Source organism: Ostrinia furnacalis, unplaced genomic scaffold, assembly GCF_004193835.3.
Source record: "Ostrinia furnacalis isolate ACB-3 unplaced genomic scaffold, ASM419383v2 OfSCF5400, whole genome shotgun sequence".
In the NCBI taxonomy this organism is placed as follows: Eukaryota; Metazoa; Arthropoda; class Insecta; order Lepidoptera; family Crambidae; genus Ostrinia; species Ostrinia furnacalis.
Window position 1 is genome coordinate 723355 of NW_021135639.1, and position 26979 is coordinate 750333.

Below are 26979 nucleotides of genomic sequence, written 5' to 3' on the forward strand. Positions count from 1 at the left end.
ACCCTAAAAAGGAATCCACGCGTACGAAGTCGCGGGCGGCCGCTAGTAGATAATAATACTGTAAAGTTTCATCAAAATCCGTTCAGTAGTTTTTGCGTGAAAGAGTAACAAACATCCAGACAACCAAACTTTCGCATTTATAATATTAATAGGATTAAAGACATGCATTTATATTTTTTTCTTACATTGAGTAAAATACCCTATTACAGCTCTACGATTAAGAGAGTTGTTTATGTTTGGGGGCTTCATTAATCTAAGGCTTGGGGTAATAATGATACATTGAATGATTTTTATAGGTTGCGTGATCTTCCTGGAGTACGAACCGGAGTCATATGATCAGACCGTGATGTTGGTGGGCAAAGTGAGTCTACCATCACTGATAGATAATAAAGTAAAATAATCAATTGTTTAGTACTTCGTTAAAATGGTACTTTATTTGGATTATTCCACATTGTTCCTGCCTGGGCTGGGTGAAGAAAGTGGAATTTTAAGTGTCCTCATTTCACTTCGGAACCATTTCACTCAGGTGAGTCGATTCTACTAAAGCGGATAGATGGCTTTGTTCATCTAGGAATTAATTCACTCAGGTGAACAAATGCGACTTTTTTCATTGATCAAGTGGATTTTATCACCCGCATACTTACATTATGTTAATTTCATAAAATATAAACTTCGGATACTTTACACCTTTTATTTTTTGATTCCAAAATACATTTATTACAATTTACAACTAGGACTATATACGTAGGGATTTGAGGTCTTTACTGTGCCAATGCTACAACCCAATTAGCTCCTGTCCGGCGGCATGCCAGCGATCACGTCACTTCCCCTTCCATTCGTCAAAATCGATCAGCTCAAACGACTTATCGACGGCATACCCCGGAAGTAGTCAAGTACAATATTTAATTAAAAATAATAGTTGATTTTTATTTCTACAATACTAAACTGTATACAATAAAAATTCTAGAATATTTACATTAAATAATAATCAAATATTAAATGTGGAATAATCGACTATAATACAGAATACATTTTAAAATCATTCTAATATCTGCAACATGTCCAGGAAGTAATCAAATAAAGTTCTTTAATTTAATAATGGATTTTTAGGTTTTACGTTACAAAACAATACCTAATCGTATAAAATACAATATAAATTCTTAAATCATTACATTAAATTCTCAAATTAAGAGGCATTCAATATTAAAATCAGTTTAATGTTAATTAATTTCTTAGTGAACAAAAGCGACTGCGTTAATCGACTCAATTAACCTGGAAAATGAAATTGGGTGAAATGGTTCGGATGTGAAATGAGGACACTAAAAATTCAATTTTCACTCAGATGAACAAAGTGGAATAATCCCTTCATTTGAGGACGTATTAGTATGAGTATGAATACAAAATATTGATTATTCAGATTATATTTCAATATAGGTGTTTTTGTGGAATTTACTTAATCTGAAAAGTCGTGTGCCCGTATTTACGTTCAAGATTTGATTGATTCTGCGAAGTAATGCAACAGTACAGATACGCCCACGTGTTGCAGGGCGTGACGTACGACACGGGCGGCTGCGACATCAAGGCGGGCGGCGCGATGGCCGGCATGTCGCGCGACAAGTGCGGCGCCGCGGCCGTCGCCGGCTTCCTCAAGGCAAGCGCTCGTCGTGTTGCAGGGCGGGACGTGCGACATCAAGGCGGGCGGCGCGACGGTCGGCGTGTCGCGCGACAAGTGAAAAATGTCAAAAACCACAGTCACAATTAATATTTTTTCGAATTTCGTAGTAGATTCGCATCCAACGTGCTCGCGTGTGAGGCGCGAACTGTGTGATTCGTTCCGTTTAAAAATAAACAGAAGGGTCACGAGACCCGCCTCTCGAATCACCGCCCGTCGTGCGCAGGCGTGCGAGCTGCTGCGGCCGCGGCTGCGCGTGCTGGCGGCGCTGGGCGTGGTGCGCAACTCCGTGGGCGAGGAGGCGTACGTGGCGGACGAGCTGCTGCGCTCCCGGCGCGGCGACTCCGTGCGCGTGGGCAACACGGACGCCGAGGGCCGGCTCGTCATGGCCGACCTGCTGGCCGAGATGCACGAGCGCGCGCGCGGCCTGCCCGGCGCGCACATCTACAGCGTGGCCACGCTCACGGGCCACGCGCACCGCGCCTACGGCGACGGCTACACGGCCGCGCTCGACAACCACGCGGCGCGCGGCCACGCGCAGCGCCTGCAGGCGGCCGGCGAGCAGCTGGGCGACATGATCGAGGTGACGCGCCGACCGTCTCTGAATTCTGAAACGTTTCAAAATTTCATTTTTAGACTACAGTTTTGAAGCACAACTTTTTTTACGAGGCGCTTCATTCTGGTCTTAAAAACTTAATTAATTTTAAATCACCTGTAAATTAGAAATTTTCCCTTCTGACCCACCGTCGATCGATCGGTGCAGCGGTGGGGGCGAATACCCCATCACGACCGCACGAGCGTGGCCACTGAACCGACATCCCCGCCGGCAGGTGTCGACCATCCGGCGCGAGGACCTGGCGGCGCACCGCGGGCGCGGCGACGAGCGCCTGCACCAGGCCGACCCGCGGCCCTCCACCGCCACGCCGCGCGGCCACCAGGCGCCCGCCGCCTTCCTGCTGCTGACCGCCGGGCTGCACGCCGGCGCCGCGCGCTACACGCACCTCGACGTGGCCGCCAGCGCCGGCGACCTGCCGCGCGCGCCCACCGCCGCGCCGCTGCTGGCGCTCGCCGCGCACTACAAGCTGCTCTCCGTGTGACGCGGGCCCGCCCCGCCCGGCCCGCCGGGCCCGCCCCGCCCGCCGGGCCCGCCCCGCCCGCCGGGCCCGGCCCCCCGCCGGCCCTACAAGCCGCTCTCCGTGTGACCGCCCAGGCGTCCGCACGCTCTAACGAAACAGTACAATAATATTGCATAATATTTTACACGTTATACTTTATACTATCGATTTATAACTATTTACGATATATTATATTTTATTACACAAATGTTTTTTAATAAACGGAGTAATAAATTGTTTGAGATTACGGTTTCATTACCCCGATGATTGCTCCTCGATTCTACGGTGTTCCTGCATGATCTTCCGATACTTTACCCACCTATTCTTTGTTAAAGAAGAACGGTCATCTGTGACCCAGACCTGACAAAAACGAGACATCTGTCTGTCTGTCTGTCCGTCCGTCCGTGTGTCACACACAGGCACTTTTTTCCGAAACTACACTCGCGAGCAAAATAGTATGGAATAACTTACATGAAGTTGTTTCCGCGCGATCTTGTGTACTAACTTTTCGACACTCGCAAAGGAATCAAAACCTACAGGATACTTCCCGTAAACTCAGAATCTTGAAATTTGGCATAAAGCATTGTCATATAATGCAAATATAGGAAAAATTGCGAAAATTACATTTTTTTAGTTATTATAATATAATTAAAATATTTTAATAAAAAAACATACACTAAAAAGTTGAAAAATAATTACTAATTACTTATTTATTAGAACGAATTAATATTTATGTATAGCCTGACCAGGAACATAAAAACCCTGGCATAGANGTCACCCTGTATATTTCAACCTTGTGTAGTGACTTCACTTTGCTCCATTTTGTCAGATGTCCTTAGAACAATAAATTGCTTTATTTGATTATTAAAATCAGACTGTAACAAATTGTGTTTGATTTTAGAAGAGTCATCTCATCATATGGATTTGTCAGGAACAAGCACCAAAGCTGAAATAGAGCAGGGAATCAAGAGACTTTCTCAAAAAGATTATACTATGTAAGTACTCAGTGAAATACTGTTATCAAAACAATTTACCTATACGAATAACCTTCGACATTCTACACTGCGTCATCTAATGTCCATATGGGTACAACGGATATAGAAAATAAATTTTATAAAATCCGATTTGTATGAAAATTAAAATAATTAAAATAAAGATATCAATTTTCTGACTTCACCATACCATTTATATGACCATGTTAACCTGGGCTAGTGTCGGCTCATATACCCATTTACCTAACAACTAAATAAANTGTAAAAAAGACAGCACATTTCTACTTCCATAATCCATAAACCAATAGCAATACTGTTCTGGTATTTATGTGGGGATGCTTCAACCACATCCTGATATGAAATGGAATCGAAATTTGACCCTGCAGTTTTGAGACAAATCATTGAATATTTTTGCGCACAGTTCTTAACGAAAAATTACGAAAGTCTGCGCCCGCGCTAATTGCTATAATCCGGTAATTGCTGAATTGAAATGCATAGAAAAATACATAATATAGGTACCTACAGAATCACCCAGACCAATATAAGTGTATCGAATCCGCGACCTCTGGTATATTATTCGGCTCTACGAACCACTACACCAAACGAATCGAAAAGTCAAAACATCGAACATTAAAAATATCGAATTGTTATTATTATATCGAAAACTCAAATCATCGAATGATTAGGTACGCGTGTTTTGCCCTACACAATCAACAAAAACATGTCAACATTGTAAAAAAATTGAAATATCAAAAAATATTGGACACGTATAATATTTTTAATTGTCAATCAAACATATAATTACAAAGTTATGTTGCGTTGAAGTTCCGCGCGGCGCACAGTAGTTTGATATTAAAAAAACCGGCCAAGTGCGAGTCGGGCTCGCGCACAAAGGGTTCCGTAGCAGCAAATATAATAAACTTCTTATGTCAATTTAATCAACCTATCTCAAAAACTATAAGAGATACTTTGATCAAACCAAAAATCGTTGAAAGAGTTAATTAGCATGCATCACCTCTATTTTTTTTAGAATTTTATACCCCGTAGTTATAAAAATAGAGGGGGGGGGACATACTTTTTACGACTTTGAGAGCTGATATCTCAAAAACCGTTCACTTTAAGAAAAATGTTTTTTAGAAAACTTTATATCATTTTAAAAGACCTTTCCATTGATACCCCACACGGGTATGTACATCGAAAAAAAATTTTCATCCCTCAGTTACATGTATGGGGGGCCCCACCCCCAATTCTTTTTTTTACTATTTAGTGTCATAATTTTGTAGCGGTTCATACAACACATATTCCCATCAAATTTCATCACTGTAGTACTTATAGTTTCCGAGTAAATCGGCTGTGACAGACGGACAGACGGACAGACGGACAGACGGACAGACGGACAGAGATCTATTGTCCCTTTAAGAAGTAAAAAAATCAAACTTCTAAGTTAACGCGATCAAAAGATACAGCAGTTTATACCGACACCTTAGACGAATTTCCGTCACACGCTAGGGAATCAAAACCTACAAGGTACTTCCTGTGAACTCAGAATCTTGAAATTCGGCACGAAGCAATGTTATATAGTACAGATAAAGGAAAAATTGCGAAAATGATAAATTTGAAGTTTTATAAAATTTAAAATATTATTTTTGCTTACATGACATAAAATATTTTTTTAATAATTATAAACTTACTACCTACCCTTTTTCACATGAACGCGTAGAGATATTATCTAAAGTTGAAATTCATATCAAACACTTCTTAAATCTAATTGCCTCTAAACTGTGAGAAATTCTAAATCAACGCAAAAATTCAAAACGCTGAGATAGGTACCTACCTATAATGCAAATATAGGAAAAATAAATAAATAAAAAATAATCATACCGCATATTTTGAAATTCGCCACTACTCGCAACGGAATCAAGTACCTAAGTAATTTGATTTAATACGTCATAAATTGTAAACCGCTACGTTTGTACGGCGGAACCCTCGGTGTGCGAGTCCGACTCGCACTTGGCCGGTTTTTTTATAAAATATTATTGGTTTTGCTGCTGCAACGTTATTTCATTAATCTGCTGTGTTGTCGATTAAAATCATAATGACTAATTTAATTAAAGGACAAAAGTGCGCAACTTTTACCACCTATTATGCCACTATTAAAAATAATTATAATACAAACATTCCTCTTTTAAAAAGACGTTAAAATGGCAAAATTAATACAAATATTCTACCTTTTAAAAGGCCAAAAAAATTAAAATATTACAAAGCTTCCTTTTTCAAAAAAGGAAAAAAAAATATAAGAAATGGTTAAAAAAAGTAATACAAATATTCTTTTTTTTTTAAAAGGCCAAAAAGAGATTACAAACCTTCCTTTTTTGAAAATGAAAAAAAATAAATAAGAAAATATGGTAAAAGTAATACAAACATTCTATTTTTAAAAAAGAATAAAATAAATTACAAATATTCGACTTTTGAAATAGCATAAAAAATGTGCCAAAATCAATTCGACAAGTTATTTTTTTGTTTAACGTCCAGGAAATGCATTAAACTGCATAAAACCCACCAGCCGTGGGGGCCCAGCTTCGGCAGGTTATGTGGGGCTCTCCCCGCCAGAAGGGCGAGGCCTACCCACTAAAACCTGACGGCGTTCTCGAAATCATGATTATGTTACTTAAGTTAGTTCACAATAATTTACCATTTAAACTTTTGTTAATAGGGTTAGTGGTTTAGTAAACTTTATATTACTGTGTTGTAACCTCATCACCCACCCACTTACAGCAGCTGGCGCGGAACGCTCGCGCGTCGCCGCGAGTACCTGTGGGCTCCCGCGCCCCCGACGGTTTGCCAAGCGGTGCCCATGAGGGTGGAGTGGTGAGGAAAATCAACATCAATATCAGTCGATAGAGTTCTCTTCTCTTCAACTTTATGCAAGCGTCACAAATACGATGACGAGCCATTTTGGGATCCCTACAGGACAAGATCTGTTTTATGTTTTCAGGATGCTGATATAGGAAGCTTTTTGCCTTCACACTAATGTATGTATTGCACAAATGTTTCAGAATGTGTCATAGTTCACACCACATCCTAAAGTCTTATTTGTGTTTATAAACATCTTTAAGTTATCAACTTGATTATATTAATCTCCCCTTAGTGTCCTTACATTTCACTTCAGTTCAATTTTAATACTCTCATTCGACACCATTCCTGTCGTGCTCTCTTACCACCCTGGAATCGTAAATTTAATTTACTTAACGCTATAAACAAACGTAAACTGAAAAATTGTTCTCTAAGATTTTCCAATTTCATTATTTTGGTTTACTTTGCAGTTGTTATTATTAAATTGATATTTTTTACAAGCTTTTATTAAACTTTCAATGTTACTACCTATGTTATGATGTATGTCTTGGGTTAAATATTGCAGGTTGAATTAGACCCATTTCTTGATAACCGATTGAGCTGAAATTTTTCATACATGTGTAATTCAGATATCAATCCAATATAATGATGTCATGGAGCTGGTCTGATGATGGAACCGGAAGGTGGCCATAGGAACTCAGTAACGAAGCGATGAAACCGTATCGAGTTTGGGCTCGTTCGATTTGTCTTAAAAAGTACTCAGATCTTAAATGATTTCCAGGGTCTGATCTGATGATGAAGTTGGAGGTGGTCATTGGAACTCAGTAGCGAAACGATGGAACCCTATCGAATTTGGGCTCGTTTGATTTGTCTTGACAAGTACTCTGGTCTTGAATGATATCCAGGATCTGCTCTGATGATGGAACCGGAAGGTGGCCATAGGAAATCAGTAACGAATCGATGAAACCCTATCGAGTTTGGGCTCGTTTTATTTGTCNTTCGACACTCGCAAAGGAATCAAAACCTACAGGATACTTCCCGTAAACTCAGAATCTTGAAATTTGGCATAAAGCATTGTCATATGATGCAAATATAGGAAAAATTGCGAAAATTACATTTTTTTAGTTATATAATATAATAAAAATATTTTAATAAAATGAAACTTACTACCTTATTTCTCACGAACGAATAAAGGTATCAAATTGAAATTTATACCAAATACCTAGATCTATTGTCCCTTTAAGAAGTAAAAAAAACAAACTTCTAAGTTAACGCGATCAAAAGATACAGCAGTTTATACCGACACCTTAGACGAATTTCCGTCACACGCTAGGGAATCAAAACCTACAAGGTACTTCCTGTGAACTCAGAATCTTGAAATTCGGCACGAAGCAATGTTATATAGTACAGATAAAGGAAAAATTGCGAAAATGATAAATTTGAAGTTTTATAAAATTTAAAATATTATTTTTGCTTACATGACATAAAATATTTTTTTAATAATTATAAACTTACTACCTACCCTTTTTCACATGAACGCGTAGAGATATTATCTAAAGTTGAAATTCATATCAAACACTTCTTAAATCTAATTGCCTCTAAACTGTGAGAAATTCTAAATCAACGCAAAAATTCAAAACGCTGAGATAGGTACCTACCTATAATGCAAATATAGGAAAAATAAATAAATAAAAAATAATCATACCGCATATTTTGAAATTCGCCACTACTCGCAACGGAATCAAGTACCTAAGTAATTTGATTTAATACGTCATAAATTGTAAACCGCTACGTTTGTACGGCGGAACCCTCGGTGTGCGAGTCCGACTCGCACTTGGCCGGTTTTTTTATAAAATATTTTTGGTTTTGCTGCTGCAACGTTATTTCATTAATCTGCTGTGTTGTCGATTAAAATCATAATGACTAATTTAATTAAAGGACAAAAGTGCGCAACTTTTACCACCTATTATGCCACTATTAAAAATAATTATAATACAAACATTCCTCTTTTAAAAAGACGTTAAAATGGCAAAATTAATACAAATATTCTACCTTTTAAAAGGCCAAAAAAATTAAAATATTACAAAGCTTCCTTTTTCAAAAAAGGAAAAAAAAATATAAGAAATGGTTAAAAAAAGTAATACAAATATTCTTTTTTTTTTAAAAGGCCAAAAAGAGATTACAAACCTTCCTTTTTTGAAAATGAAAAAAAATAAATAAGAAAATATGGTAAAAGTAATACAAACATTCTATTTTTAAAAAAGAATAAAATAAATTACAAATATTCGACTTTTGAAATAGCATAAAAAATGTGCCAAAATCAATTCGACAAGTTATTTTTTTGTTTAACGTCCAGGAAATGCATTAAACTGCATAAAACCCACCAGCCGTGGGGGCCCAGCTTCGGCAGGTTATGTGGGGCTCTCCCCGCCAGAAGGGCGAGGCCTACCCACTAAAACCTGACGGCGTTCTCGAAATCATGATTATGTTACTTAAGTTAGTTCACAATAATTTACCATTTAAACTTTTGTTAATAGGGTTAGTGGTTTAGTAAACTTTATATTACTGTGTTGTAACCTCATCACCCACCCACTTACAGCAGCTGGCGCGGAACGCTCGCGCGTCGCCGCGAGTACCTGTGGGCTCCCGCGCCCCCGACGGTTTGCCAAGCGGTGCCCATGAGGGTGGAGTGGTGAGGAAAATCAACATCAATATCAGTCGATAGAGTTCTCTTCTCTTCAACTTTATGCAAGCGTCACAAATACGATGACGAGCCATTTTGGGATCCCTACAGGACAAGATCTGTTTTATGTTTTCAGGATGCTGATATAGGAAGCTTTTTGCCTTCACACTAATGTATGTATTGCACAAATGTTTCAGAATGTGTCATAGTTCACACCACATCCTAAAGTCTTATTTGTGTTTATAAACATCTTTAAGTTATCAACTTGATTATATTAATCTCCCCTTAGTGTCCTTACATTTCACTTCAGTTCAATTTTAATACTCTCATTCGACACCATTCCTGTCGTGCTCTCTTACCACCCTGGAATCGTAAATTTAATTTACTTAACGCTATAAACAAACGTAAACTGAAAAATTGTTCTCTAAGATTTTCCAATTTCATTATTTTGGTTTACTTTGCAGTTGTTATTATTAAATTGATATTTTTTACAAGCTTTTATTAAACTTTCAATGTTACTACCTATGTTATGATGTATGTCTTGGGTTAAATATTGCAGGTTGAATTAGACCCATTTCTTGATAACCGATTGAGCTGAAATTTTTCATACATGTGTAATTCAGATATCAATCCAATATAATGATGTCATGGAGCTGGTCTGATGATGGAACCGGAAGGTGGCCATAGGAACTCAGTAACGAAGCGATGAAACCGTATCGAGTTTGGGCTCGTTCGATTTGTCTTAAAAAGTACTCAGATCTTAAATGATTTCCAGGGTCTGATCTGATGATGAAGTTGGAGGTGGTCATTGGAACTCAGTAGCGAAACGATGGAACCCTATCGAATTTGGGCTCGTTTGATTTGTCTTGACAAGTACTCTGGTCTTGAATGATATCCAGGATCTGCTCTGATGATGGAACCGGAAGGTGGCCATAGGAAATCAGTAACGAATCGATGAAACCCTATCGAGTTTGGGCTCGTTTTATTTGTCATGACAAGTACTCTGGTTTTGAATGATATCCAGGATCTGATATGATGATGAAGTCGGAGGTGGCCATTGGAACTCAGTAGCAAAACGATGGAACCCTGTTGAGTTTGGGCTTGATTGATTTGTCTTGACAAGTACTCTAGCTGTTCTTGAATGATGTTCAGGATTGGATCTGATGATGGAGTCGGAGGTGGCCATTGGCCAAAACGATGAGTCAAAGTGGAGTGAAAGTAAAAATCGTTCAAAATTTTAAGGAAATAACATATTTTGATTAACTAATTGACGCCGACTGTACCAATGAAATAAAGAATATTCGTTTTCTTCTTAGTTATAACTACAGAATAGTAATTTCTTCTGTGAGTTTAACTTAACCGATTGAGTCCCAGGACGGCATTAATTAATGTCATAACAATTGATTATCTATTGTGTCTAGATTCGCGGAGCTTGATGGATTAAAAGACTTAATCTCTTCTTAATTGAATCATCGTTTTGTAATAATATCCACGTATCTTTTTTTCTGCGTGACAAAGCAGTTTAAAAGCTTGATATTATGTAAATAATATATCAAGCTTTTTTTTAAACTGCTTTGTCACGACGTCTGCTTGAAAAGTAATGATACAAATCGTATTTTATTAATCAGGCACACGCACTCTCGTGAGCCTACGCAGCGCTAAGTCTATCCGATTAGTGCACTACATCACTGTTGTTACCTGGGCTGTATGTACTGTACTGTACTGGAAATACATTCTGTATTTATAGTTCTGGCATATTTATGTCCTAGTTCTGGCTTACAAAGTGATTAATTGACGGACCACGCGCCTAAACCTTGAATTTTTCCCCCTTTGTTCCTTTGATTCTTGTTCCTTTGTTCCTTTGATTTTCAAGAGCTAAAATGTGAAGTAAAGTTTTAAAAGAATATTGGATAACTTGAGAAAAGGACACAGTCGAATGCACTGTACCAAAAATTATACGTAAAGTGGTTTATGAAAACTTTATATAAAAGAGAGAGAGCTTTTGCGCAGCGTTTTTTTTTGAAGTCGGTTTTATTTTTTTTTATAAAATTTTACTTATTTCTTGCTTTTTAGTTAACTAATTATTACCTTGATGTTACCACTGAAGGTAGGCAGTACATTGAGACCATATTCTTAATGTATATTATAAAAAAGTTCATCCCCAATTTTCCACCCTTGGGGGTGAAATATTTTCTTCAAATTCGCATGAAACCACCCTTTTGATAATACCTATTCAACAAAAAAATAATCGTTCAAATTGGTTCATAATCGGCGGAGATTATNCGGCGTTATAAAGTGTTGCACTTTTAAGCACTCATTGACGACACGGGCCTCTTCTTTTGAACTATGGCGCGCTGTATCTCTTTCAATTTTCATTAGTTTGAAAAAGTGAAAAATACGTGTTGAGTATTTTTTTTAACTGACGGACTAATAAAATTTTGCTTTTTTACCCAGGAAACATATCCTTCCCTATTGCCTACAAAATTTTGTTACTTTTGGCTTAACTTATTGATTCTGCATTAAGTATTATTAATAATAAAAAACCTGTATTGACAAGTAATTAATATTATATCTTTTTTTTTTCTTTCATAAAATATGAAGTTTTTCAACTTTATCTTTGAATCTCAAACAAAAAGTAAATAGAGGGAATGGCTGGCTAGTTATCCATTATTCCTTAATACAATCATTATTTAATAAATTAATGTTTTTCTTTTATTTAATAAATCTTTTGTTATACAGAACTGCTACGGAAGAACCATCACCAAAGAAATTAAAAGACGAGTCTTACAATGAAGAACAGACAATTTATGAACAAAATGGGGTACTTAGCAAATACCGTGATGAACTAAGTCAACTGGAGAAAGTAATTTTGCGTGACATACTTAAGAGAAATGGTCAGAACGTATCTAAAAGCGAGGTATGAGTTATTATATATAACATTTTCAATGTATCGCTGTTGGTTTCAGAGGTATGATTTATTTATAGCTAGGTGATCAAAGGACACTAAATAATAATTTAACTGGAGTCCAATTTGATCACCCAGGGCATCGTATCCGTGGTTGATCAAAGGACACTAAATTGTCGCTGGAAGTCCACTTTAATCACCTGGGTGATCAAGGCCAGGTGATCAAAGTGGAATAGACCGATTGTTTAGCTCCATGTGCCATCGTCTGTACAAAGTTGAAGGTACTAAGGTACGCGTTGTGTTCACTGTTACAAAAAATGTTTTAAGCTCTTCTTACATTAATTTTTTAGGTCCTTACCTATGAAATTGGGATGATGTGTATAATTTTGTTACAGATGTTAGACCATCTAGCAGATTGTTTGGCATTCGGCGCATTTGAACTATGCCCAGAATGCAAAGGGCAACTTGTGTTTGGCGATTATGTTTATAAATGCAAAGGTACTGAAAATTTTGTAGCCTTACGCTTATTAGTTTTAGCCAAATGATGTCCGTCCACTGGCCGTAGGACAGAAGGCCGTTGGGCCAAAAAAGTTATCGAGTGGCGACCACACGAATCGAAATCAAGCAGGCCTCCCATTCGGTTGACCGACAACCTGAATAGAGGCAGGACTGCTCGTTGCGGAAACCTTCGGGGGAGGCCTTTGTCCAACAGTGGACGTCTTTTGCTTGAAACGAGTCAAGTTCAATTTTTACAGATAGTAGCACAGAATAATAATAAGTACTACGTACAGAAGTTTTACTTCGCGAAGGTATTTAAAAAAATGTATGCTCAATGTCATTATCAATATGGTGTAATTTAGCCTGTCTCAAGAGTCAAGCACCATTTTGTTGACAAACGTCAGTGATCGGCACTGCGCCGAAGCTATAGGGCTGACTTCGGTAAAATGATGTGACGTGAGGTGCCAAACTGCGGAAAATGGCGGAGGAAATAGATGATTTAGCATTAATTATCATGAAAAATATTAACTACTTATTTACCTCTCAGTGTCTTGAGACAACTTAAAAAAGTACATTCTGTGTTTTTATTATTATTTAGGCAGTTAAATACTGCACAGTATTTAGTATACCATTTTCTTTATTTTCTTCCATCATACACAAGAATACGCGTGCGTGAGTCAATGTTCGCTCGTATGTGAGGCCTTGTCGAATAGTATCCTGTAGGTGGGATATCGTGCGTGTTTTGTTTTCGATGTAAACTCGCGGAGATGAACAGGCCTGATAGTAGCTACCTGCACTTATCATTCATCATCAACCAAAATCATTATCATTATACAGCTCATTATTTTTCGTAGGTGACTACGATGAATGGTCAAAATGTCCTTACAAAACCAAAATCCCTAAGAGGAGACCAATGATAGTGCCAAGTGAATATGAACACTATCCTATATTCACTAACTACAAGCCTTGTGTGGACACCCGTGTATTACTAACTGCACCAGAAGTCTTCAGGTAAGATTACCTGTAGACTATAGTTCTAGCGCCTCTGTCAGTACCTGAGGTATGGGAGCCGCACGGGAACGTTCTATACGTATAACTGGAGTGATATTGACATATTATGACGTAACAGAGCATAAAATCTGCAGCATAATACAGGGTGTTTAGCGGAAGGTTAGACAAATTTCGTGGGTGTATAGATAAAGTCATTTTAAGAATACTGGTTCGCCCATTTGACCCTAAGTGAGCTACTTTTTTTTTTAATTTATATTTTTGTTTTTATTTAAGTTTTTCCAAAATTTGACCTAAAAACTGCTTCAATTTTTTTTCTCGCGAGAATTCAACTGGTTTTTTGTCTTTAGTCAAATAAAACAAACTTCAGATCCAGATAATGATTGCATAGACAGTTACGAGCCGTCAAAGTTTAACTAAAGTACAAACCACGATAAAAAAATCAACTTAGAACTCGATTAAAAAAAAATAATGGTGATAATGAATTGCCAGTTATCTTAAAAACATCTCTAGCTTCTCTTCTTTCCAATGATATATCACATGTAGTATTGAAATTCGTCAAAGATTTAAATTTTATGGAACAAAAATGGAATAATAATACAAAAAATATTCCGCCAAACATTCTGTATAATCTGAAGTCTCATTGAAGTTTGACGTTTCAAAAACTCCCGCCCCTGGGAGCGGCTCCCATACCTCAGGCACTGATTGAGTTAAGCGCTTAACCAATAGTATTGTCAAATACAAATATGTACATCAGTAATCGATGCTGAAGGCATTTGCATTTGAAAACTATTATGTTATAACGTTTTTCTTATTATCAGCATTAAGGAAGAAATCCATCCACTGAAGGATTTACAATTCTTTTTGTTCGGAAACTTGAAGACGCCTAAAGAGACGTTAGAAGATCGCATCTCAAAGATGGGTGGGCATATTGTCAGCACGCTAACTAACACGGTGGCAGCTGTCGTCTCCACGAAAGAGGCAGTCGAAGAAATGTCTGATGACATGAAGGAAGTACGGCTGCAAGATATTGAGGTAACTAATAATTACTGAGTTGCACCATCTTACTTTAACTTTGACAAACGTCAAAAATCTGTCAAACTCCGTACAAAAAGCACCGGTAATCGTCATAGTTACGGTCAAAGTTAGGTGGTGCAACTCAGCCTAAGAGTGTAAAAATATTATTTTGTTTAGGGTCATTGTCATATCAATTAAAAACCTGGTCCTAATGTAAAATTTTTAGACGCGACAAATAGCCCATTTTCGATTACTTGTATAGTTTAAAAATAATCGAGTGAGATCACTTATCATTTCCACCCTACGAGTACCTACCTACTATGACTATGGGACCTTAAATAATTCTACTGGAGACGATTTTACTATAGAAAATAAAAGTCAAATGTGATGTCGAGATGACTTTACAAGTACGTACACATACATCATTATCTTAATATTACACATTTATGTATTTACAGGTTATCGATGAATCGTTTTTTGATCTTATTGATCCAAAGACAGGAACTGTCTCTGAAACACTTCAATCAATTAAGCAGAATAAAATTGCCCCCTGGGGATCTGACGTAAGTTTTCTACACTAAAATCACATTATTAGTTTTTTTTTATGTGATAGGAGGCAAACGAGCAGACTGATCACCTGATTAGTTGTCCAATACTGAACCGTCCCAGCTATGACATAGACAGGAGGGTGCTACTATCGTCTGGGTTATTAGTTCCGATTTTTACCACGTTAGACAAATTAAAGTGTTCTACAGGTTGTTGATTTTAACCCTCGCCACATTTAGTTAAATAAGTAGCTTATTCTGATCACGAATCAGTAAAAAAATGGACTTTCAAAAAAAATTAAAACGAACTTTAATTTTAGTTCGTTCGTTTCAGCCGAAAGACGTCCACTGCTGGACAAATTTTAGTTAGTCAAAGAAAAATAACCATTTACACTACCTACTTTACGTGGCTTCCTTCAGTAGGCTATTCGACATGATAAGCGAGGGAGACGCGTAGCTCGATGGTATTGCAGTATTGCGAGCCACAGTACAGTTGATGTCGCACGGAAAATATTCGCTAAAAAATCCACTTTCGTTTGTTTTTTTTTTGTGTGGAATATGCGTTTGTAAGTCATAATAGATCACCTAAATAAATATGGCGAGAATTGAAATCAACACCCTGTATATGGCTGTAGTACTCCCAAATCTTCTGTACTCTTCGGAGACATGCGTTCTGTACCGAAAGCATAATTATCCGTACGCTAGACAAGTTTTACCTCAAATGCTTGCGAGGCATTTTGAACATCTAATGGCCAGATCGAGTAAGAAATACTCAGGTACTACGACGGGCAAATGTTTGCGGCATTGAGGCGTACTTGATGCGTCGACAACTTCGTTGGTTCGGTCACGTCTGACGTATGGCTGACAACATGGTCGCCAAACGCATTTTCTTTTTTGAACTCCAAGACGGCAAGCGGAAACAAGGCGGCCAGTTCTTACGTTTTAAGGATGTTCAGAAAAGACATACAAAGCGATGCGATATTAACTAAATTGGGAAGAAACTGCTAGCCATCGTCTTGAGTGGAGGCGCCTGGTATAGTAAAAAGTTTACGACTATGAAGAGCAGCGGAAATCTGTTTTGTATTCAAATCGCGATGCTCTTAAAGCCAGACCACAAGCGGCTATCATTTACACCTACATCAATGGTGTCCTAACGTGTAGTCATTGTTCGCGCACGTTTCCTAACAAGATTGGCTTTTGTAACCATATTAGGGCACATGATAGGGCAACACAGCGTAGCCTTCTTACTGCGGACTAGAAGGAATTTGTGGCAGTTACCGTAGTCGAAAGCGGCTTGGGAGGAGTAGTAGTAGTATTTTATGTTTTTATTTTTGTTATAAAGCCTGTGACGCGTGTACTGCCAGAGCCAGATATTAATGGCGAAAATTCATCGCAAGTTGCCAAAGTAAGGCTACAAGGTATGTTACCAGTTCAATTCAATATGTGGGCTTATGTATCCGATTATACAGAACAATCCGGAATTCTATACAATACCTAGGCAATGTATGTATGTTACCGGCAATGTGTATGATTCAGGTATTCTATACAATGCGGGGATATTTTACTACAAGTATTAATTTACGTAAAAGAATTTCTCGATCGAATATACACTCGCGAGCAAAAGTATGGAATCACTTACATGAAGTTGTTTCCACGCGATCTTGTGTACTAACGAATTTATTAGTAACAAAAAAAGTGGCACCATTTTAAAGATTAAACTTTTAACTTTAAATTGATACCAAATTCATTTAAATCACCAGTATTTAAAAAGATATCCCGGCTGATGTGAAGAAGTAATGAAAAAGACATGTATCAACTTTTGATACGTCGCGAGTTGCGGCCTATTTACCCCCTATAAAAACACGTGTTCTCGGATTTTTGCTTTCACGTTGATTCATACACATCTCCGCTTCTTTTGACACTTTACCTTGGATTCTACACCTACAGAAGCAGCACAAATCGTTGCACGATTGCAAGAAAGGCTCAGCCAGCGGGCTGTCGCATGTCAGCTCCACATAAGCCAGTCCTGGGTTTCGAAAGTTTTAAGACGCTTTCAGGAGACTGGTGGCGTTATCCCGAGACAAAGTTCTGAACAGCGCCGGTGCACATCGCAGAGGGATGACCATTTTTTCATATCAACCTCTCTATGAAATCGTCATTTGACTGGTATCGACGTCCAGAAAGAGCTCAGAAATGTTCGTAGGATAGTTGTTAGCGAGTGGACAGTTCGTCTAAGATATAAGCAATAGAATTTGACTCCAAAAAGGCCTGCCACAGGCTCGAAACTGACGGCAGGTCACCGACAAGCACGCTTTCCCTGCTACCGTCTTCTATACAATACCTAGGCAATGTATAGAATGCCTAAAAGGCTCAGGTAATCTTTCATTTATTTTATATATTAATAATTTTATACTTTGCCTAGGTACTCTATAGAATGTCGGATCATACCTACACATCGCCGGTAACATTTACATATAACCATTTTATAATAGCCTGCTAATGCTTCGCTTCGCTGTATGATAAATTAACGATGATGGCATGTACATATTAGAATGCTTTCTTTAGTAATATGTTACGCAAATGGGAACGCCGCGAGCTCTAAGTGTAAATTCCGTGATTTTATTATTTTCATGATGAAAAATTTGTTCACAATGGACAACACGCATAAGTTGTAATATTAAGTTAAATTATGACTTAATTTAAAGTTTAGATCACACACATTACATTAGTTTTTATTTCACCTCAATCCGTCCAGTATTACCGAAGATAGAGCCTCGAGAAGTTTACGGACTTTTTAAAATTTTCAAAAATTTCCAATTCGCGCGTGACGTCACAACATGATTTTGCAGCCCCCGTACGTTAACCCATTTGCCACTTTTTGTCTTTTTNCTCGAGTGTCATAGTAACTTATTAGACTGCTAAGCTTGATGATAAAAAGAAAAATATTTTATTCCATGTCATAGTCATATGTCATAGTAAATATTTTATGACATAGTCTGGTCATAAGTTCTGTCATATGATAATAACTTTTGAAATTTAAATGAAGGTTTCAAAAACATTTTTTACTGAATTAGAATTAAAAAGAAAAAATGTGCGATAGTTCGAATTTTATTTTATGTGTAGTGGGCGCATAAAGAAGTCCGAACTGTAGTTGTCACGTTGCATTGCTACGCGCCAAATCAGATTTTCGTTGTGCTGAAAAAATTTAGTTTATCTTTTCATTAAATGAATTGATAGGTATAGGTGTACCAGAATCTCATGGCAAACAAAAATATTAGAAAAGTGTGTCTTTCATATGGCAAATGTCTATGGCTTTATTGTTACCTGTCAACGTAAATCAAGTGAACTGTCAGTCGCTGCAGAAATTTTGTAATCTCTTCATGCCTATTTGTTATTTTTGTGAAAAAGTCGAAAAAGCTCAAGCAAGTCATATTATTATTGTTTTCAATGTGTATTGTAAAATAAGGCATAATTCAAAGTCAATCTTTGATTTTAAAGCGCGTCGTTGAGTTGACAGTAAGTTGGAATGAAATTGGATACATTTAGTTTATTACCTAACTGCGTCAGAAGGAGGGTTTTTTAAATATTATTCTTATAATAGCTGCTAGGGTTTCAGGTGTACCTCACAAATTGGTGCAGAGGAATGGTGAAAATGTTATGACCATGTAAATAAAATTGAAAAAGATTTCATCAAGTAAGGTGTAAGATAGAATAATTGAAATGGTGGAAGAGCAATTTATGATAAATAACTATTTATCTTGATCATCTATTGAAGAAAAGTGGAATCCTTGGAATCGTTTTCTAGTTCTGAATGAAGTGATTAGTTATAAGTATGATACATAATAAAATTAGTTACATAAAGTAATATACGATTTACTTTTTTTTCAAGTCATTTTCCTATTATATTACTGACGGGATTGCTACCATGTACCTTAGTTTTGAGTTTCCAATATTTCGGCATTGTTGCAAGCGCCATGGTCACGGAGTAACTGAAGAAATTAAAACCAGACATCGTTCAGATGTGCGTTCAAAAGACCTGAGATTTTAAAAAATCCCACGTTTTGTTTAAACAGTGAGCGAAAAAAAAGTGACTTGAAAATGGAATACAAAATGATAAGGTATGGTAAATAATAAGTCTTTATCAATGAAGAAGCAGAAGTTCAATTTCATGTGACCTCCATCTAGGCTAGTTTCCATCGTCACTCAAAGTTTGGCTGCGGTCTCAAATTTGGGCTTAATTGAGGTATTTTTTGGGTGAGAGGCATAAGAACTAATGCCGTTTTATACCAAAAAATCATACTTAGAGGTAATCAACCAGGTACAAAGTATTTCCTTGTATGTTAGTCTGCCACTCTTTAGTAAGTCCCGAAATCACCGCTTTGGCTCCCCTACTAACCATTCTAACCATTGTACACAGATAATATCTTACATGCAGCTTTTCATGTTACTACGTCACATTTTCTAAATCCGCGCGGAAAATCGCTCCTAGCGGAAGAGCGCACTTTGAACTTGAATATTTCTGTCATTTTTAAAGATATCAAAAAAGTAAAAATACAGTATTCATTCTAATTTTTTGTAGTTTTTTTTGGCATCTTCAACAAAAATTGTGCGCCATGTCCATTCACAGTTCACAATAAAATTCTTTAAACATCTACACTAATATTATAAAGAGGAAAACTTTGTTTGTTTGTTTGGTTGTAATGAATAGGCTCAAAAACTACTGGACCGTTTTTAAAAATTCTTTCACCATTCGAAAGCTACATTACTCACGAGTAACATAGGCTACATTTTATTTTGGAAAAAAATATGAAGTCCACGTGGGCGAAGCCTCGGGCGGAAAGCTAGTAAGTTATAAAATTATTAACCAATTAACCGATTTTATTCGTATTTTAGGGGGTTCAGTCGTGGATCCTGACTTTGAGCTGGCTGGTTTCGCTCAAATTTATAAAGACGAAGACGACACTGCGTATACTGTGGTCTTGGCTAAGACAGATGTGGTAGCGGGGCAAAACGAAAAACTCCTTCTATAAATTGCAGATACTGGAGTGCAATACAGAAAATAGAGAACAGGAAAAAGAGTAAGTGTTATAACATCACAATTTAAATTCCTTGGCGGGAAAGTAACTCGGCATGTTTAGCGGTTTTATTATTATTTTCTAAAATTTGTGTATACTCATATAGACAATACCAATCAATGTTTATTAATGGCGGATTATGTCTAGTTATAAAAAACTAGCGGTTCCTGCATCTATTAGGAGTGCAGTATCTTTTGAGGGGCAATAATGTTTTACATCCTGTGGGATTAGGTAGGATGTGTTTGCCCAGGTGTAAGCTACGCTTGCGTACTTGGCCGGTTGTATTTGCGTATTTCAATCAAATACATTTAAAGCAACAACTGTTAATGTGTTGCGTATATTCAAACTTTATTGTATTACTTAAACTTCATAGGTATTACCTGTATCGTGCGTGGGGCAGGATTGGAACGGATCAAAAAGAAACGAAGTACGATTCCAAGCCTATAGATGTTGCTTTAATGGAGTTTAAAGAAATATTCAAGAAGAAAACTAAAAACCTGTGGGATGAACGCAAGAAATTCAAGAAGGTAGGCATTATTAAAGAATTATGCAGGGTTATAATATGATGTGGGTGTGTTAGAAAACGGGTACCTACATACATACATATTTTCTTTATATGGTGCTATTCTGAAGCAAAATATATTTCTCCATTTTTTTCAAAACGTGTCCTGGATCATAAACTAAAAATCAAGTTATGCCCGAAGACGTTTTTATTATTTCCAATTTTGTTTTTCAGCATCCAAACTTCTACAGCGTCGTTAAAACTGACCATAAAACCGAAAAAATTGATGGTGTCATTCCCACACAAGATGAAATTTCTTCTCTGCCCGAGCCAGTTCAGCAACTGGTACTGATGATATTTGATATAAATACTATGAAAAATGTCTGCCTGGAGTATGAGGTAAGCATTATTAGACTGGACAAATAGTTTTACGCTTGCTGTCATTTTCGCTGCTGAAAACCATGGGCCATGGTAGATAGATAGAAGAACACACTTTATTGTACACGACACAAGACATATAAGAAAGAGAAAGAAATATACAAAAAACATGGTATAATATAGGCGGTCTTATCTCTGTAAAACGATCTTTTCCAGACAACCTAGACTACGGAATTTAATTTTTATTATTTAATTAATTTATTTAATTAATAATACATGAGTCAAATGACTATTACTATCCAAGCAAAACCTCGGACAGACAGACAGACATATCGAAACTATAAGGGTTCCTTGTCAGGACTACGGAACCCTAAAAACGAATCAATTTGAACTTTATTGCTATCCAACTTCAATAAAGTTCATGAAAAACTGCCACATTCCAAATATTTTTGACAGAACGAAGTCTGTCGGGTCGGGTCCGCTAGCTCTATAATATAAAAATGAATCGCAAAATGTGTTGGTAAGCGCATAACTCAACAACGCCTGGACCAATTTTACCAATTCTTTTTTTTAAATGTTTGTTGAAGTCCAAGGATGGTTTTTACAGCGAGAAAAGTTTGAATAATTTCCGGGTAAACTCTAAAAAACTCGAAACTTCACCCCTAAGGGTAAAACGGGGTCTACGCGTACGAAGTCGCGGGCGGCCGCTAGTACTTAATAAATACGAACGTAATATTAAAATATGTTAAGTATTCCATTCATAACACTTCATTAGTTTTTTCCTATCTTATTCAACCTTAACTAACACACATTTAATGTTTTTAGCTTGACTTAGAAAAAATGCCACTAGGAAAACTGTCAAAGGACCAAATAAAATCGGGATATGAAGTACTGTCGAAATTGAATGAGTACGTTGAACAAGGAGGGATTAATCAGACTAAAGTATTGGCTGCTACAAACAGGTTAAGCTCAAGTTTATACTAATAAAACAGTACTAACTTAAATTTAAAAAAACAATAACATTCATTGTAATTTTATTGTAAGTAATAAATTGTCAGGATAATATTTACAGTTATATCATTGTTAGGTCATATAGCTAACTATGTATGTTTACAGATTCTTCACATTGATTCCTCATAACTGTGGATCAAATAATCCACCACTGCTGGATAATTTAGAGTTGATTAAAAAGAAAATGGAAATGTTGGACAACTTATTAGAAATACAAGTAGCTTACAGTTTGGTACATACAAAAGGTGGGTAGATATTTGGAATAATATGTTCAAATAAACTACTTCATACATTAACAATAGTATTTGTTTCTATTTTATGTCCAGGGAGACGAATCAGAACTTTATGACAATAAAAGGTTTGTCATTTGTGAAATGAGCTGATGTTAAAAAAATCATAAGTAATTATATTATTATAATACTTTGTCGAAGTGGCACTAAATTAAGACCTTTACTATCTATGAAGCTAAAAATATGATACTGCAACTTATGAGAATTTATAATACTATAAATATGAGGTACCTACTTGTCATTACTCTGAATGCTTAAAATCACATGAACTTTACGCTTTAAAATTGTTTTAAACACATGTTTGATGATTTCCTGGAAATTTTCACTAATCTTTGTATGAATTTTGACTGATTGGAAAAATTGAAAATCAGGCGAAACCACTATGGACTGATTTTTGCAGTCAATAGTATTGACCGATTATGACTTTTGACTGTAACATTACAACCTCTAAATTGTAACTTCTTCGGAAATTTCAGAGTCGAGTGAAAGCCAAATAGACGTCCACTACAGAAGGTTAAATGCTGATATTGGTCCAATCGACCGCGCGTCGCCTGAGTTCGAAATGATCGCTACCTACGTGGCTAACACACACGCTAGCACGCATCATATGAAGCTTGAAATCCAGCACGTAAGTACTATTTATCTTTAACCCCTAAGCCTTGTTCGCCCCAGTCGAGTGCCGAGTAATTTAGTAGCTAAACGTGTCGGAACACCAAAAATTTAGTCGAGTAGGTTACTAAATCGTTTGTTCAGCCAGTCCATTTTGTTCTATTTTAACTGGCGAGTACAAGCCCCCACCACGCATCCCTTCTAACTCGCTCACCGATTAAACGAGTCCGAACCGGGCGGTTCGGACTAAATACTTGTAAACTGTACTCGACGAAGGCTTTAGTGTCACTGCGCATTAGGCGGCCGGTCGATGCGACCTACGAAATATGTATATGTTTGGTAAAACGTGGTATATGAATAGTTGACTTTATATACTGACTTTTGAAACTGGACCTACCACAAACAGTCAACAGTCTTATCCATGTATTGTTACAGGTGTTTGAAGTGTTCCGTACAGCCGAAGATGAGCGCTACGAGAAGTTCAAGAACTTACACAACCGTCGTCTGCTATGGCACGGCTCGCGCATATTCAACTATGCGGGCATCCTTTCACAAGGTACGCGTACGTTTTCAGGGGGCTACCGTTTGCCCGCGTATCCACTAGAAGCTGCCTCGTCCCGAGCGACACAATACAGGGTGGAAACGATAAGTGATCTCACTCGATTATTTCTAAACTATACAACATATCGAAAAACTGGTTACTGATCCTGAAAGTGCTTCACAAGATCTATCCAACGGTACCAATAATAGGTTACAAAATACACTGGATCTATCCGAAAATTCAATGTTTCCAGCTTCCATACATTTAGTACTGCCACAGTCATGGCACTCATGTCTTGATAATATTATAGCAAGTAAAGCCTAAAACCCATGTTTTCCATGAATAATTTTAAATAAGAATGCAATTTACGAGTTCAATTTAAGTGTTTATTATTTAATAAAAAAAAAATAACACTTCTAATATTGTGTGGCTGGCATACATCTAGTATGGAGGCTGAAAACATTGAATTTTCGGATAGATCCAGTTAATTTTGTAACCTATTACTGATGCCGTTAGAAAGAGCTCGTGAAGCACTTTCAGGATCAGTAACCAGTTTTTCGATATCTTGTGTAGTTTAGAAATAATCGAGTGAGATCACTTATCGTTTCCACCCTGTATAGCTCGGCCGCGGCGACGAATTTGCCTCAGAGGGCTTAGTGTGAGTTTACATCAGACGTCTTCACTAATGACTGCGTAAAAAAGTGACATTAAATGTATGACGGATTGTACAGCACCCCTAGCGGAAACTTTCAAGAACTAAAATTTTCATATATATTTTTAAAGCAGTCGATGTCGTCGAATGCGTTTGATGACTCACACTACGCCCACAGGACGCATTTGCTCTGCCTCGGGACGAGGCAGCCGCTCGGCCTAAGGATGTCTTTAGTGGATACGCATACTATTAGCTATCACTGGTACCACTAAAAAGAGTAACAAGACTGTAGTCACTAGTGGTGCCAACCTTGTAAAGTCAATCCTATTGTATTTGTGTCAACTGGTGAGCGAAAATACGATGCGCAGGATTGCTCTTATAAGGTTGGCGCCACTGGCTCTCATTCATGTAATCAGTGCTTAATAGAAAAATACTTAAGTGTTTATTTAAATGAATAAATATATAAATTTTTATTTTCCATAAAGAGACATATTTTTGACAAAATAATGTAAGCTATGCAGTAGATACTAACCTATTTAAATATTTGCCAGTGAGACCCAAACTAAGCAGTATAGCTTGTATCTTGGGTTTCAGAGTGCAGTTATCAAAACGTGACTTACTTTATGGGTATGTATAAAGTACGGCCAACTAGCAGCGATACAAAAGGTCGATTCGACTGTCGAACTGACAATCTATTCTGTCTCTTCCCATCTTGTGTATTTGTCGTAATGTCTCGTTCTCTCGCCAAAATATGTCAGTCAAAACCCTGCTATTCCAAATGACCATGACATTAGGTTTGTTTACATTTGGTATCGCTTCTCGTTGGCCGTATTTTATGGTGTTTTACTTTCTTTTACTCTAATACTTACTTATGTTTCTTTTTTATCTTCGTCAACACTAGGTTTGCGCATCGCGCCGTCCGAGGCGCCGGTCACTGGATGGATGTTTGGCAAAGGGATCTACTTCGCGGACATGGTAACTAAGTCCGCCAACTACTGCCATCCTGACTCGGCCACACCCATTGTTCTGCTGATGCTTTGCGAGGTCGCACTCGGGAACATGTCAGTATATTTGCAAGACAATTTTAATCTTTTCACACAAAGTTTTAAGAGTAGCCGCACACCGTTGATTTTTAGTTGGCCGATAGTTGTGCCCGATTTTAAATTGTATGAAGAATCGGCCAAATCGAATCGGCGTAGTGTGCGCACTCCCATACATGCCCATACTGATCAACTGCCCGACTAAACTATCGGCCGACGAAAAATCAACGGTGTGCGCCTACTCTAACAGAGGAGGCAAACAGATTAATATCGACCACAAAACTCAAGGGATTTACTGATCTTGTAATACTTTCAATTGAATAAATATTTATTTTTTAATTTTATTATAAATCAATCATCATCTCAGCCATAGGACGTCCACTGTTGAACATAGGCCTCCCCCAATGCTTTCCATGTTGCCCGGTTGGTAGCGGTTGAGTTAGTTATAATCAATACTGCGTGGCTACTTTCGATGGGCATACCTATAGGTCCATGGGGGGATTTCTGGTAAATGTGCTCTCACACGACAACTTTATGTAAAATTGCTTCCATTTTAATCCTGGAAATCTCCAACGGCAAAAATCTATTTGTTAAACCTCGGAATTTATGTATGCTGCTTTATGATTTATACACCACTACATTTTTATCACCGAAAAAATTTTAACAGGTTATGTAGAAACGTGTGAAAAATTTAAAGCGAAAGAAAAAAAAATGTTTTTCATAAAGTTATTTTTTTTATTAAATTTTCTTTAGTCTGTATTTTACGCGTCACAGCTTTGTCACTCCGCTGCTCGCTAGAGTAGTCGTACGCGCTCGCACATTGCCCCGATCTGTCGGTCTCGCTCACGCCTCGACCACGCTTCCAGTGTTATTATTACATACTAACTAACTACTACCACTACTACTAGACCATTTTGAATTCTAATAAGTGTTACATTATCTTACATAAATAGTGCTAGCGACGTGTGTGTCCATAAATTACCAATTTTAGGATGAAATTTTGAGTCACTTTATTTAACTTTTTTTTTGCAAAAATGGGATCAGTATCAATAACTCATTACCTAGAATTTAATTTTCGGTGATAAAAATTTAGTGGTGTATTATTGCATCTTTTCGTGTAGGAAGGAGTGTACTGCTGCCGAATATGTGGATAGGCTTCCGAAAGGCTTCCACTCTGTATGGGGGCGGGGCCGCTTCGAGCCCGACCCGGCGCAGGCGCGCACGTTGCCTGACACCACAATGGTCCCGCTGGGACGCCCCATCCGTCGAGAAATAACCACTGACTTGCTGTACAACGAGTAAGCATACTTTTTTCGGCACAACTTTTTTTAAAAAAAATTTATGCTAGACAAGGCAGGTATTTGACCGCACCCCACCACTTGAGGAGGGTAAGCGGAAACATGGCGGTCAACTCCTCAGGTACAAAGATGTAGGTACAGAAGCGGCACATGAAAAGATGCAACATTGAGCCCTCTCAGCGGGAAGGTTTGGCAGCACAGCGTCCAGAATGGCGGGAGATTGTGAAAAGGCAAGTCCACGAGTTCGAGGTGCAGCGTACGACTGAACTCGACGCGAAGCGCGATGACTTGAAGG

The 26979-nt window shown here is 37.6% G+C and overlaps 2 protein-coding genes across 2 annotated transcripts in view; both read left to right on the forward strand.

The window, feature by feature from the left end:
• Window positions 1-5: 5 nt before the first annotated feature.
• LOC114361078 (putative aminopeptidase W07G4.4) lies at window positions 6-3029 on the forward strand. Its single transcript, XM_028316001.1, has 5 exons — window positions 6-361; window positions 1547-1651; window positions 1899-2255; window positions 2503-2771; window positions 2813-3029. Exons 1-4 carry the CDS (start codon window positions 284-286, stop codon window positions 2767-2769), a joined length of 807 nt encoding a protein of 268 aa, XP_028171802.1. The 5' UTR covers window positions 6-283; the 3' UTR covers window positions 2770-2771; window positions 2813-3029.
• Window positions 3030-3615: 586 nt separating this feature from the next.
• Window positions 3616-26979, forward strand: part of LOC114361071 (poly [ADP-ribose] polymerase 1-like) — a 25627-nt gene continuing 2263 nt past the window's right edge. The window contains 17 exon segments of the mRNA XM_028315990.1: window positions 3616-3782; window positions 12055-12232; window positions 12616-12718; window positions 13573-13729; window positions 14548-14761; window positions 15202-15306; window positions 16631-16706; window positions 20182-20291; window positions 20293-20366; window positions 20737-20890; window positions 21100-21264; window positions 22069-22205; window positions 22360-22499; window positions 23021-23172; window positions 23589-23709; window positions 25248-25407; window positions 26508-26684. Coding sequence (XP_028171791.1) covers window positions 3706-3782; window positions 12055-12232; window positions 12616-12718; window positions 13573-13729; window positions 14548-14761; window positions 15202-15306; window positions 16631-16706; window positions 20182-20291; window positions 20293-20366; window positions 20737-20890; window positions 21100-21264; window positions 22069-22205; window positions 22360-22499; window positions 23021-23172; window positions 23589-23709; window positions 25248-25407; window positions 26508-26684 — 2300 coding nt within the window. The 5' untranslated portion in view covers window positions 3616-3705.

Bases quoted from the DNA above. Each gene is read 5' to 3' on its own strand.
- LOC114361078 (XM_028316001.1), top strand. From the start codon at position 284: ATGATTTTTATAGGTTGCGTGATCTTCCTGGAGTACGAACCGGAGTCA. The intron at 362-1,546 runs GTGAGTCTACCA...CACGTGTTGCAG, and splicing joins CCGTGATGTTGGTGGGCAAA to GGCGTGACGTACGACACGGG. The intron at 1,652-1,898 runs GCAAGCGCTCGT...CGTCGTGCGCAG, and splicing joins CCGTCGCCGGCTTCCTCAAG to GCGTGCGAGCTGCTGCGGCC.